The sequence below is a fragment of the Plasmodium malariae genome (assembly GCF_900090045.1).
Source record: "Plasmodium malariae genome assembly, chromosome: 14".
In the NCBI taxonomy this organism is placed as follows: domain Eukaryota; phylum Apicomplexa; class Aconoidasida; order Haemosporida; family Plasmodiidae; genus Plasmodium; species Plasmodium malariae.
Genome location: NC_041788.1, coordinates 324,660 through 340,810, shown reverse-complemented (window position 1 = coordinate 340,810; position 16,151 = coordinate 324,660). Strand labels below are relative to the sequence as shown.

The window sequence follows — 16,151 nt, the reverse complement described above, 5'->3', positions numbered from 1 at the left end:
TATAGTTATATGAATATTATTAATATGTTTATGGAGAAATATAAAATAATAAAATAAATGTTTAAAAAATAAATATAGTATACTTTATCATTATATATATAAATTATCGTTAATAGTTTTCTTATTGAATATATTGCAATTTTAATGTTATATATCATGGAACAAAGAATTATGTTCTGTTTTTTAATAAAATAGGTGCCTTTATCCGTTTAACTTTGATATGTTTATTTTATAATGGCGTAGTTTGTAAATACTATTTAAGGACATTTTAGTTGTTCATAATTTATAATTATATTTGTATAGTTATTGATTTCTAACCGTTATTTTATTTATACCACTGAACAATAAATATTTCTTCTGTTATTTTTATTAGGGTATATCTAATAAAATTGTAGGGGAGAATAAGCTTCATAGAAATATATATAAAAGAAATTATCGATAAATAAAGTTTTATGAGGGAAATAATGATTAAAATATGGTCGATTGGAAAGACCCAAAACATTATAATAAAGAGAACGGATAAAATATATGTCAATCAAAGAATAGTAAAACATAAGAAAAAACAGATGATTAAGTAGTTCTTTTTGTAAGGAAAGAATTAAAAAACAATAAAAGGGACATAAATAATTAGTATTTAAAAGAATAAAATTATCCCATTTTGAAAAAACGCTATTTAAGCATCATGATTACATAGATTTTATTAGAAAATAACCTTCAGTTAGTGATAAAAATCACAGAAATGCAATATGTAGGAAGTACATATTACTTATGTTTTTACCTTTTTTCTTTTTCTCGTGGAGGGAATTTTTACCATTGAAACATTTATATTTTGAAATAACAGATGGTATTATTGATATAGTACTATTCTTTCTGGTGTTCTATTTATTATCTGTAGTTTTCACGTTAGGGTATGCTTGCACATTTATAAAAATTAAAAAGAACAAACGATTTATGAAGAAGAAATATTAAAATGAATAATAAGGAATATATTTACTTTTGTAACTTTTCATACGAATAACTGTAATTTTTTTCGTTGTATTTTTATTAATCCAGTACAAAACTGCTTAGATATAAATATCCTTACAAGTATGTTCATTTTTGGTACGAAACAGTATAAAATATGTTGTTATTTTTTGTGGATTCGAAGGTTTTAATGTTTTCAAATTTGTAGTCTGAAGAATTGTTTAAGCTTAATTAATTATTATGTAATTATATATATATATTTAAATATTTATGTATGTAAATATATTCTTATGTAATATATATATTTGTAAATTAGAATTAATATGTAAAGGAATCATTCGTATAATTTTATTGAAACGTTATTATTTACCTTTGAAATAAAAAAAGAGTATTTCAATTTTTTACATTGTAATATAGAATAATTAGTGTTGACGTAATTAAAAAAGTGCATAATTCTCTTTAAATTAATAATAATTGCTTAAAATTTTGTATTTTATTGAATGAAGTTAATATATGTTGTTGCATGCATATATACATATTTTATTTCAAAATAAATAAACTTAATATTTAATCCATAAAAAATGTTTTGCAAGATATATAATATAAAGTATATATTTTAATGAGAAATATTTACCTTAATTTACAAAATAATTTGTTAGAAATAATTGAAATTATACGAAATGATTGGGCAACGTATTAATTTTTTATTGAGCACAAAAGTGTGGTAAAGTGAATTTTTCAAAAATTAAGTAAATATACATTTAATTGAAAATTTATTAATAAGTTTACTGTATATATACATACATATACGTATATATTTTATCCATTTAAATTATTAAATTAATAAATTAATTGTAAATATATATTAATAGGTAATATGTCGAAATTGTTTCTTTTATCTTTTTTTTTTTTTTTTTATAATAATATACTTCTAAAAATGCGATATATGTATATATAATAATGAAAGTTTTCTATTTGTAAAATAAATTTTTTTTTTGTTGCAGTAGCATAATTATATGTAGATAAATACCTATATGTGTTCTATTTTTTATCATTTTCTATAAACATATTATGTAAAGTGTTAATATTACTTTATAGAAGTTTAAAAATATAGTCGATATTAATAATCAGTAATTACTTCAAATTAATAATGATAATTTAAAAAAAAAAATAAAATAAAAAAAATATATTATTTTTTTATGGATAGTTCATACATATTATATAGTTATTTAATTTATAATTTGTGAATGTGTTAATATTAGAGCACTGTTTTTTCTACATTGTATAATGGAAGTGTATATATATATCTTATAGTTACATTTTATATAAAATAATATATAATAAATATATAAAATATATTTTATTCATTTAGTGTAATAATAAACTAAAAAAATATATTATAAAACAAGAATTGTATTTACAGTATTGTTTTATTTTTATGTATATAAGTTGTTATTTTTTTTAAATAGAATTTAACTTCAAATAATAAATCTGGTAAAGGTTAGTACAATGCATATTTTTTACTATATCAAGTTTTGTTAAAAGTATAATAAGAATTTACGATAAATATTCGATATATCTGTTTTTCCTTTTCTATTTCTATTTTAGGTTTCTTATTTTTACATTTTAACTTTTTAAATAACTGAATTTTATAATTCATGTTTTATGCTAGCCTTTCTATTTTATTTTACTCATTATTTTACGTAATTCTTTTTCCTTTCCTTTGCATATTAGAAATTCAAGTTATCTGTTTCATCCATATAATATAGATTTAATTAGATGTTTTGTTAGAATATATTTAGAGCATATTATTATCAATTTCTAAGATTTATTTTTGTGAATTATTCTAATTATCTATGGAATTTACACATATATCATTTTCTTTTACCCAAGCTTTCGTTTCTTCTTTGAATAAGTTTCCCCAATATAGTCATGAATTTCACTATTTTTATTTCTTTCTGCAAATATCATAGTATTTTTAATAGCATTTTCTGTGGTCTGTGATTTTGCATCTGTATTTTCTTCTACTTTGCATTCATTTAAGGAGATATCGAAATATATTTCCTTATTTTCTATATACTCCTCTTTTCTGCATTCTTCTAATACCATCATAAGTACTAATATACACAGTTTTTTCAGTATTTTTTTATTAATAAATTTATATAATTCTTCATGACTTTCTTTGTGATTTAATTCTTCCATATTTATCAGCGAAATGTTATTTTTAGCTTCATCATTTTCATATTTATCTGACATATTCTGCAAATCCTGTTTCAATTCGTCGAACCATCCTTGTTTCAAATATTGTTTTATAATTATACCCTTTTTTGATATTCACTGTTTCCATATATCTTTTTCTTTTAATGAAAGTATAACTTTGCATTCTTTATTCGAAGATACCTTTTTTAGTTCTTCAATTTCTTTTACGTAAGCTTTTTCTTTTTTCCATTCATTTTTCAAATTATTAAACCAATCTTTTTTTTTAATTTTTTCCGAAAGATTTCCATGTTTTTCTACCTATTTATTCCATAGAATTTCGTGTTTTTCAATATCATTTATGTTTTTAATATTTTGCTTCATTAGTTCACTCTTTGTTAAATTAGTAAATGAATTATGTTATTCCTTTGTGAATTGATCAAGACATAATGCTGAAAGTTCTTCTTTGTTAAATTCGAATACATTAGCCCTGTATTTTTGCAGTACTTCCATATGTACTTCTATAGTAGTTTTTTTTTATCTTTTGCACTCTTTGATATATTTACATTTTTTATCATTCTATCTTCTTGTATTTTTATTTTTTTTATGATTTATTCTTAGTCATATATAGGATGTTCCATATTATCATTAGTTAATATTTTACCTTTTCCGCTAGTATGTGAAGGTATTAGTATTCTCAGGAATTTCACTTGAAATATTTTTATCCTTTTTTTTTTTTTTTTTGTAACCCTATTAAAGCGTACTATAATATAAAAAAATATGTTTATAAATTAAATTATTACAGTAATTAATGTTTATGGCATGTTTAATGCTTAAATTTTATTTTACTTTAATAAAAAGAGAAAATACAATAATAACTAGAAAGCTTATAATAAAAGATGATATGTTTTTTCTAAGTGAATTTTCTTCTGGAAATTTAACTGTATTTAAAAAGTATATGTTGTTTATTATGTTTACTTTAAAAAAAAAGAAAATTAAAAGTTATTAGTAGTACCTGGAGTTATTGGTACTGTAGTTGGTACAGGTAATTCAGGAGAAGTTATTTTATTAGGTGGCACAGAAATTTCATTCTTATAGGATACTAAGGAAATTGAATTTTTTTGGTTAACTGGTTCACCAGGTGATAATTCTTGTTGTGAAATTTGAGAAATTTTGGAATATACTACAGGTTGAGGCTCTACATCTTTATCAATTATAGTTTGTGCAGCTGGATTCTTAAGAAGAGGTTCTTTTTGTTGTTCATTATTACCTGGGGGTTCAGCATGTTTATCCTTTTGAGTTGGTTCTTGATAATCAGAAGAGTTTTCTGAATTTTGACCTTTTTCTGCTATTAGATCTTTATTTGATGTTTGACTTGTTTCTGAAGTTTGATAGTTTCTTTCTATTTTACCTTTTTCGTGTTTGTGATGTGTAGTTTTTTTACTTGGAGAGAGATCCAAAAATAAGCATTGGGGAACTTTATTAAATGTATGTGTATTCAGTGCATTACAATTTTTTCCAGTTGGAAATTTGATTTGGGTATTTTTTGTTTTGTAATGGCTATTAATGAAAGTTCTATTATTATTAGCAAAAATGATCTTTCTATTTTCAAACCACGTTTTATATTCATTACATTTACTTATACAATCACTATTACTATCAAATTCATATATATCCCCTTTTTTAAAGAGCTTTAGATCATCTATATATTTTTAATTCGGTTCACTGAAATTTTGTACTTCATATGATAATTTTAACAATTCTTTATCATTCTGATATAAAATTAAAGGACATCCGCCATAATTAGTGATATTATTAAAAGGAGCTTTTAAATAATTATAAAGTACTTGCTCCCAGTTTTGTGGTTGGCTAACATATTCAGGAGTTTTATCTTTTGCCTTAATTAAATAATCAGCCAATGATAAGCACTTTTCCCTAAATTTTTCTTTATCATGCAGTTTATGTAAGGAAGTAATTTCTTTACGAACATAACCATTAACCTCTATAAATCGAGGTTTCTTAATATATTCTCCTTCTCCAAAACCTAATCCACTGTAGTTCTAAATTAAAATTAATTATTAAGAATTATTTAAGCATTCATTTTAATGTTAGTTATATTACAGCATTGATTATCATAATAAAAATATATATATATATGTATAAATTTAGGAATATTAAGAATGAATAAAATTTACCCCTTTCATAATGACAGAATACTATTTCTCCAAATCGTTACAAATAACCATCTGAAAGAAAAATACTAAATTATATCTTCTGATTTTTCAGAAGTTTAATTTTATGTTAATACATATTAAGAGAAATTATAAAACTATAAAGTATATAAGAATTTATAAAACTATAAAATAATTGAACATATCATTATTTCATTCTACATTCTTCTTATATTTTTTTACTGTAAATAAATATATTACAACTGGATATATGTTCTAACTATATTTTAACATAAAATCACAGTTATATATATATATATACATGTTTATATAAAAGTAATATTCGCTTTATAAGTAAACAGCCAAATAACTAACAATAAAAAATTACATATAAATAATATTACTAAGTGATATAAAAATTATTTTATAAAATTATCATAATTGTTTATAATGTGTCTCTTTTTTTTCTTATATTTCTCAATATAGACTCATGAATATAACTATTATTAGTTGTATTACTGAAATGATTTCAAAATTTTTTTTGTTTTTTTCGAAAATGATCTATAAAGCAAATAAATGTTAGAACTGATTCTGGTTTATTTTATTTTATGTTAATTTGTTCTTTATTTTTGATGCAATCCATTATATTGATATAATTATAATGTTAACACTTTTTTATATTTACTGTTTCGTTTATAGAGAATAGAAGTAATAATATATAAATTATTCTAATTTGTCCATATAGTTGTGGAGTGTACATACCTTTGAATTGTAGTTATAATACTTAATATTATATATATGTATATCACATACCTAAAATTTAATTATTTATGGTTTACATTATTTTATTGAATAGTTTTAATGTAGTTTAATTAATAATTGATACATGTTTTACATTATATGTTTATTACGAATTTTGTGTATGAATGATTCCATTGGATATAAATTTTAATTAATAAAGTATGTATATATGTATATTAATTATTTTAAATAAGTTTGACGGCTCATTCAAAATAAAAAAAATTATTAGGATCTACTTATAAAAAAATTAATTATTCTATATGGTTAAAATAATGCAAAATATATTATAACATTGTAATAAAAAATTAATAATATTATAATTTCATATAAATGTCATAATATACTACGTTAAATAATGAATAAAGCATTGAAGTCTCATAATTATATTTCTGTAATTATTTATAGTTAAATTAGAATCAATATATTAAAAAAGTTTTCATTTATTTTATTATTCTTTTCTGCTTTTGTACAACTATTTAAAAACATATTTTCAACAGTATTAAAATATATTTATTTAGCACAGAAACTAAAAAAGCTCATGTATTACTTTATATATCTTTTTAAGACATTATATGAATAATTAAAAATAATAAAAGAATTTTTATGTATTACCAAGAGAGTAGGTTATTCTGTTATGCTGTAAATATATATTATTTCTAATTTTAATTCTTTATTAGAAACAAATACATAAGGGATAGATTATGGTGAGAAAAATAAAAAATAATTATTCATATCAACTGATAATAATATTTTGTAAATATTTATATATATATATATATAAACCATTATTTATTATAGCTATGTCGAATCAAACTATTGTATTAAAGAATAATTATTTTCTTATATTTCTAATTTTTGAATATTAATTTTATGAAATCTTTTTGTTCCTTGATCTACTACTTCTTACAGCTTTAATCATTAACATTATATCCCCTTTCTATTTAATATGAATTAATTAATATCAATATTGGGGGAATATGTATAAAATAATTTTTAATTTTTTGCGATATTATATATTTAAATAGTCATATTTTAATACTTTACATATTTGAAAAAGCATAGTATTTAATAAATGTACCATAGAGTCTGCGAATATAGCAACATAAAGCAAAATATGATTTCTTCAGAATTTAAAATAATGCGGAAATAACTGAATAATAATTGTTTTCAAAGATATATATAACAAATTTATATATATTTTAACATAATATATACATTATATGTACATTTTTATATAACAAAAATTTATTTTCCACAGAAAATTATTTGATTTTGATATTTAGAAGTACAATATATAATTATTCTATTCCTCATTTTTTAGGAGTTATAGTATAAGTATTTTACCTAAATAAGCAGAGACAGTATATTAAAATTTTCAATATATATACATGAAATAATAATATAACTGAAGTTTAAATATAATACGTAAAAAGTAAGAGCTTTAAAATTAGGATAAAATAGTTATTATCATGAAGATGTTACTATTTATAATTGCGCTATTTAATAATTTTTTTTCATGCGCTTATTAATATAATTTATTTCCTTTAATTTCTGTACCATTTAAACCATATGATCATAGTATTTCATTTTTTTATAATTATGAAGATTTCCTCATACTTTGGTTTATTTTTTATTAAAAATACAGAAAAAGGACCTTAAAAAAATGAATTAGAAATTTTATTTTTAGTATAAAATATATTTTAAAAAAGTTTAAATTCATTAGTATGAAAAGATAGAGAGATAAACAGAAGAATACTTTTATATTTGTAACAATTTAGAAATAAAATTATATAATGAAATCCAAATTAAGTGATATAAAATATATTAATATCGTTTTTATTGTTAGCTACTAATGAAATAATTGAACAACATTATTATAATATTCAATTAATGTATATTTAAGGATATATTTTATATACTGCTACTTCATAGTGAATATGCTAAATATATACATGTATCAAATAAAGTTATTACATATGAAAAAAGGAATATTTATTGTATATTTCAAATATAAATATTTTCTAAAAAAATTCCTAAGCTTTTTTTTATGTGTAATATTAAAAATACAGCTCGATTAGATTATAATATTATAATCATTTAAATGAATTTAATTGCCTATTAATATTTCAAATATATTTTTTAATAAAATACCTCATAATTTTTATATACATAATAAAATAAGAAAAATAATATATTTTTTAATGTATTATAGATAATCGTCTTATGTACAATTTCTACAAATAATATGGATTTTATGTTTTATATGGAAATATCCTTAATTCTGTTTGTTATAATATCAAAAAGGTTTGAGTAATTAGATTAATGCATTGAAATAATAATTCAATTTTTCTTTTTTCTTTTAATTAAACCTTAATTCATTTTATTTTACACTATTTTTTAAGAAAACTATGCTTATTTTTCAAAAATAAAAAAGCTACGTCCACTTTATAGAAATTTTAATTGTTAAAATGATAAAATTTCATATTATTGTAAATATTATATTATCGTAATTCATAAAGATTTTTTAAACTTTTAATGTTGTTTAAGTGTATCTATGGAAAATCCATTATTGGTGTTTTATAGAATAAATATTTTTTAAGTTTACCACATAATTATATAAATAGAAGATTAAAAAAAAAAAAAATGAAAAACAAGGAACTAAATAAATTAATGAGTTTTAATTATTAAATTTAAATAAAAAATGGAATATGCAGAGAAATTTAAAATTACAAACATAATTCCTAAAAAAGTTTATTTTCTTTAATAAAAATATTTCTATGTAAATTTACCAAAGATATCTTCGTTTTTCCTTAGATTAAAAAATTTTTTTTCTTTATTCATTATTAAATTTTTTTGATACCTATGTATGCAATTTTTTTTCATTTTATACATTCTACTACAAAGTTATAATAATACATAATTAATATGGTTGGGAGATTCTTCAGTTATTGAAAGTATGCTTAATAGATTTGTTTTATGTATTATTTGAATATAATTCATTTTATTATATTTTTTCTATTACTAAATATTAGTACGAGTATCACCTCCTTATGTCCACTTTTCAGGATTCTTTTTTTAAAAGATTTTGTATTTTATTTGTAATCAATAAGCAATATTTCACCTAGAGTAATAAGAGAATTGTAAACCCCTATTACCTGTTCTTCTTTTGCCAGATTTTGGAGCACGGATAATAAACTGACGCATATACGGATCATCATAATAATCGTCAATTCTTTTTTTCCTTGGTACTTTTTTATGAAAACATCTTCCGAAGGGAGTAAACTAATATAAAAATGAATAATAAAGAATATATTGAATATATTTTTTTTGTAATTATAAAATTTTATAAAAATTAAAAATAGTAAATTAATATATGTGGGATTCTATTGAGGAACATTCATTTACTTTATAAAAAAGTAAAATAGTGAAAATTATTCCCGCTATGAGAGTAAATGCGATTCCAACGCGAAAAAAATTGTTTTTGTACATATAAGAATTAGGATTTAGTCTGATTATAATTGTTTTTCCTGGTGCGAACACGTTCAATTTTACTCCAATAGTATTAGTTTTACGTACATCTGGTTCTATACAGGCTCCTGATTCATCTCTTGCTAATTGTGGATTTTCACACGGAGTATCTTTTTCAGCACTCTTATCTTTAATTACACCTGATGCATGTAAATTGGATGAATAATTTTGTTGTTTTGAGCTTCCGCTTGATACTTGGTTATCACGCTGTAATTCTGTAGTTACAGGAGTTACAATATGTCCATCTATCGTAAAAGGAGCATGTTCAGGAGGACGATGAGTAAATGATGAAGAACGATTATTAAGAGATGCTGGAAATGATGGAAGAACATGACATCTAATTGTTCCTCCTATGAGTTTGTTATTATCAAGTCTATCAGTTGGAATATCTGTACACTTAACATGATATATTGAATTTTTAATATCTATTTGGGAACTCTCAGAATTATCTGAATTAAAGAATGTTAATGGTTTTTCAAATATTTTTAAGTTATCACAGTCTTTATTTCCCTTAGATGTTAATGAAGATAAGAGTTTACTAGGATCAAACTCATCAGAACAGTTAAAATAATCGAAACACTCATACTGCCATGATCCATCACAACATTCCTTCTCTGACCTATATTTATTATATAAATTATTAATATAATTAAGATATTTTTCATATTCCTCGGGTTTAACATTTTTACAAGTATCAGATTTTTTAATACTATCATAATTTTTGAAATAATCATGCAAATGTTTTTCATTTATCTTATCGTTTAATCGTTGTGAAATATTATCACCAAAGCTATATTGACAGTAATATAAGTAATAATCTTTATTCATACTATTTTGAGCTTGTAATAGTTTATTAATTAAAGGTTTGGCTTTCTCATTTTCTATATTATCTCCTAAAATTTTTTTTATATTATGATATGCCCAATATTTATAGTGTGAACATTGAGGAGTATACTCAATGTTTTTGAGGTAATTAGATAATTTATCTACATTTCTTGCAATTTTTTTACAAAGGCTACATCCCTGTCTACTTATTTCATCTTGTTGATTATTGAATTCAATACAATATTTATTATATATCTCTTCCTTAACTTCACTATCAAATTCTTTATATATATTATATGAAGGTGATCCTACTAAAATTTTATCCTAAAAATGAAACGGAGATAATTAATTAGATGTAAATTTATAATTTCTTATTATAGAAGTGTTTCTAAATTTATTTCATTAGCATGTAATACTAAAATTGTAAGATGTTAATAATATTTTTATATAATAATTGATATATACCCATGAATTATCATTAGTAGTTGACATATTTATTTGAGAAATGTAAAATAAAAAAAAATGTCATCACATTAAATATTCATTTGAAAATATATAAAAATAAAAATATAAAAATTAATGATATTTTATGTATTTTTTTATATAAAATTTTCAAAATATATAAATATTTGTTAGTTGAAGATATTAGATAATTCTTGTTAAAGATTAATATTCCTTAACATCTCTTTCATCTAATAATATATTAGTTTTTAATTTTCAAACGAATAAAATGAATAACAAGATTACAATTATACTGCAAAAACTAAAGTATTAAATATTAATATATTATTTGTAAATATTTTATTTATCCTGCTAAAAAGTTACATAATACAAAATTTTTTTTTTTATTCTTTTAATATATGTATTTATCCATTTTTTCCTTTAAATATATTGTCTATATATAAATTTCCGATTAATAATTATTTCTTCATTATAAACAATTATATGGATTTTATGTGTAGTGATATTTTAATATAATTATTCTATAGAAACTCTTGTGGATGTTATTGTATTATATATTTTTTTTTTATCAAAATTATGTGAATAACTACGTAAAAATTTTTTTATATAAATGTGACAGAAGTAAAATATAAGGAATATATATGAAACATAAAAAATAAATGGTTTTAAATTAGATAAAAAAATAATAATTACTAGAAAATGTTTAACAATTGTAATTGTGCTACTTGAATTAGGAATGAATTTATTATAAGAAAATGGTTCCTTAAATTTCCATGCATTATATATAATATAATATTATTTATTATTTTTTTTTTTTATTTGCATTATGTTTATCTTTAAATAATATATAGATTTTTATGTATGTAAAATATTAAAAATACGAGTATAAAAAGAAAAAAAAATATTACATTAAATTATAAAATAAAAAAATATTATTAAAAAAAGGAAGATTGAACACTTTTATATATTTATCATAATAAAAATATTATTTTATGATAATATTAAAATGAACTGATATAATATAAATTAAAGATTTAATATATGCCAAATATTGTTTTTATTATGTTCAGGATATAAAAGTGCTATGAAAAGAATAATTATAGTTTTGTGAGATTCACAAGAATTTTATGATATCTCATTTATACATCTTATATTACTTAAAAATGTATTGATCCTAAAGTATAGTAAAATTATAATAAAAAATTCTTTTCATTTTTTTTTGTAGATAATTTTTTGCAATAGAAAATATTTATTTTGTATGCATTCAAGTAAATTATGTTCCATATAGTCCCATAAGATCATAAAATTATTGGAATAAAAATATGGTATAAGGTACTATCCGTATTATATATGTAATTTTTACGAATTTCTATTTTCTAGGAGTATTGTGTATGATATAATTATTTTATCTGTTTTTTCAAAATAACACAATAATGTATATTTAATTTTATATAATTTTTTTTACTTTTTAGTTATATTATATATTTCTTTTTCCTTAAAATTATTATATTTTATTGTTTATTTTGTTATAATACGGAGTACTAAAATTTTATGAAAGTTTACACATAAATGATTTATAATTAATTATTATGATATAAGTACAATAAACTGTAATTAACACGTAGTATGTATCAAAAGTAAAATTACCAATATTATACATACTTTTTTAAATATATTTTGTTATATTTTCATTTATATTATATTTTTTACAAGGTATATTCGATTATGGCAATGATTTTTGCGTATGAGACCATTATTTATTTAAATAATTTTATTAAGATTTTTATAAATCTTTTAATTGAAAGTAATATAATTCAAGTTGTGCTAGTGTAGCATCTTAGTTATACATAATATATTTTCTTTAAAATTTGTTATTTATTGATTTTAGTAAAAATTTCATTTTACTTATTTTTTTTGTATGATATATGAATGAATATTGTAGTAGTCTTTAACAGCATAATTAAATAATTTTAAATATAACCACTGTTAAATTGTTATAATGTATTTAATTCTTTTTATTATATGTGTAATTGTTCGGTGATTCAAACTAATATGTTCAATTTTTTTTTATAATATATTCTTATAAAATTATCTTGTTAATGCATATATTGATGCTTTTTTGTTTTTTTTTTTATATTGTAATATTGAATGCGAAAATGAAGCTAATAATATTTATAATAAATTTAGTTTTGAATATTTCATATAATATATATTTAAATATTCATTAAAATTGGGATAACAGTTAAAACAACAAAAATACAATCTTATTGTATATTCAATATTTATTGTGAATTGTGATTTGGTATTATTTCAGAAGACACATAGTTAAAAAAAAATAATATTTTCTTAAAATATTTGTATGATTTTTTTTCTTTGGAATAAATATCATTTAGTATTAATAATATATAGTGTAACAGAAATGAATAAAATATGTGAAAATATATAATTAAAAAATATAATAAAATAATTTAATATTATTATTATTTCACCAAGGAAAAAAGAAAAATAATTGTCATAAATATTTTTTTAAAACGTAATATATATTTTGAGTAAAGTTTATCATTATGTTTTAAATATAATCCACAACATATTTTTACAATGCAAGAAATATAAAAAAAACATTTCGTTATTGTTAATTTCAATTTTTTAAGAGAAAAAATTTGGGCTTAATTTGAAATATCACTTTATGTCCAATAATTTATAGTACCGTTTATTTTAACTATAGCTATATAATAATATTTCAAAGTCCATATGTTAAATGGGGACTATAGTATTACATAATAAAGTAATATTTAATATAATTAACTATAAGTTAAAATTAATATAGATAGAGAAAACATTTTCATAACAATAAAATATGTTCTTCTTTTTAAATAAGAACATTATAATTAATAATTTTCAGTATTAACAAATATTTTTTTATGTAATCAGATAGCTATTATTTATATTATACAATATTTACCAATTTATAATAATGTTTACGATTTATTTCATTCTTTAATAAAAATTAAGTAAAAAACGTATAATGGCACATATATATTTTTATAAAATATAAATGTAGATTAATAGAATGATTGGAATTCTATATATATGAAGTTGAGCGCTTTTTATTTTTAGAAAATTATATTCATTATATTTTGTATAAGAGATATATATTTGTGTACATGTTTTTTTAAATAATTAAATAGTATTACTCATTAAGCATTTTAATAGAAAATACAGATTATTATTATATATTATAAATACGATTTGTTCTATTATGTATTATTAATAGTGATTTATAAAATACGTCTAATAAATTACCATTTAAAAGAGAAATAAATTGTCTTATAATGCTTCACTTTATGAGGAAATTGAACTCCTAATTTTTATTTAATTTCTTACATTACAGAAAATGCTTTTTTTGTATAATAATGTTAGTACTACTACAATTATATGTTAACGGATGATTTATAAGCTATTCTTACTAATATGTATTTGTCTGCATCTTATAATTAATATAGAAAAATGCTTAACATTTCAAAAGTTTAGAAATCGTTATATATTACGTACATATATAATTTTGTAATAAGGATTATTCTTTATATAATTATCATATTTTTAAGTATAATGGACAATTTTATAAGGGAAAGAATAAATACATTTTTATTTTTTATTATAAAAATTATAAATTGTTCATCATTTATGTGTTATATTTCTAATAAAGTGAAATGAAAAAACTGTTGCAAGGACGAAAGGATTTATATGATTGTACAGTTCAGTTGTTTTTTAATTTTTATGAAGGTATATTTACGGAAGTGTCATCAAATAGAAAATATGATGAAATTCGTAGTGATAACAAAACAGAAATAATACTAATGCTTAATGTACTAAGTTAGATATAACTAATAAAAATATTAAAAGTTTTTGTAAAAAAATTATCAACAAACTTAAATTATCTAGTGCTAATATGGAGAAAGGTTCGTAGACCGTTACTCTTATTCGTAGTATTGCATCTTCTGTATTATAAAGAATGCATTTGGTATTAATAGAAAAAGTTTTTAGTTAAACTGAAATTAAGAAATTTTTTACGGACGTAAATGATATTAATTTAATAGATTTATAAAGTACATCTTGTCAATGTTACATACATATATTTAACATTAAAATATAGAAAGAAGAGAAGTATATGCATGATCATTTAAAAAATTATCCTTATATAATTAAATGTTCTGCTGAAAATAGTAAGAATAATAATTGTAAGGTGAATTTCAAGTGCTTTAAATATATTAACAATTTATATAAAAATTATATGTAGGAATAGTGTTCGTTTTTTAGGGGACACATTTTAATTTATAAAAAAATATATCCAAATTATTTCAAAAGTAATGAAATATATTATCCATATAATGTCTTATATAAAATGGTACGTATAAATTAAAAGCCCATTGAAAGCAAAGAAAATATGTTTGAAGTTACATGAATTGTGCTTGATGTTATAAGAAATAAATAAAGAAATATTATAGAATCTAAAATAAGAACATTAATACGAAAAGATAGATTAGAAAGAGATTTTTTTTACATTGTTGTTTACGTTGGTTCTTCATTGCTTGTTATTTTTTTTACGTTATTCCTTATCTACAAAGAATAACATCTATTTATATTTACAAATAAATTGTGTAAATATCTATTTGTTATCTTTCGTAAAAATTCATAATTGTAAGACATATTAAGTCTATATATATTTAGTAGTTAATATGTATCTTAGTTTAATATTTTTGAAAACTGTTTTAATAACAAACGCTTGAAAAATGAAAAAAGTATATATCACGTTTAAGAAGTACAACGGAAATAATAGTAAAGAATGTTTCAAATATATTTTATAGTAATTCTAGAATAAAGAAAATATGTATATCTTATTATACTATATAAAAACATAAGGAATAACTTGTAAAAAACCCATCAAAACTATAAGAACGATGATATGCACAATAAAAAAGTTGGTTTATTCTTAAATATATTTAATAAGTACATAATATAAAAAAGAAATTAGCTAAAAGATGAATAATTGTTATTTCAATTTCAACTTGTATATTATTTTTTTATATAAAGAAGAACATCTTTATTTACGTTGGTTTTTAGTAAGGTAATTTGATTTTTTATAATTGTTTTTTCTTTAATTGTATTATTTAATAATATACAAATGTTGTATTTTATGTGTATAAA

At 19.9% G+C, this 16,151-nt stretch overlaps 1 protein-coding gene and 1 pseudogene across 1 annotated transcript, besides 1 other annotated feature; both read right to left on the bottom strand.

The window, feature by feature from the left end:
* Nucleotides 1-2,809: 2,809 nt before the first annotated feature.
* On the bottom strand, nucleotides 2,810-5,405 carry PmUG01_14015100 (annotated as a pseudogene).
* Nucleotides 2,810-5,405: a sequence feature (STP1 protein, pseudogene).
* A 3,843-nt stretch (nucleotides 5,406-9,248) lies between these two features.
* Nucleotides 9,249-10,976, bottom strand: PmUG01_14015000 (PIR protein; the record flags this gene model as incomplete). The annotated part of the gene is made up of 3 exons (XM_029007697.1): nucleotides 9,249-9,413; nucleotides 9,537-10,808; nucleotides 10,950-10,976. The coding sequence occupies 3 exons, from the start codon at nucleotides 10,974-10,976 to the stop codon at nucleotides 9,249-9,251; spliced, it is 1,464 nt and encodes a 487-aa protein (XP_028864060.1).
* Nucleotides 10,977-16,151: the final 5,175 nt, after the last annotated feature.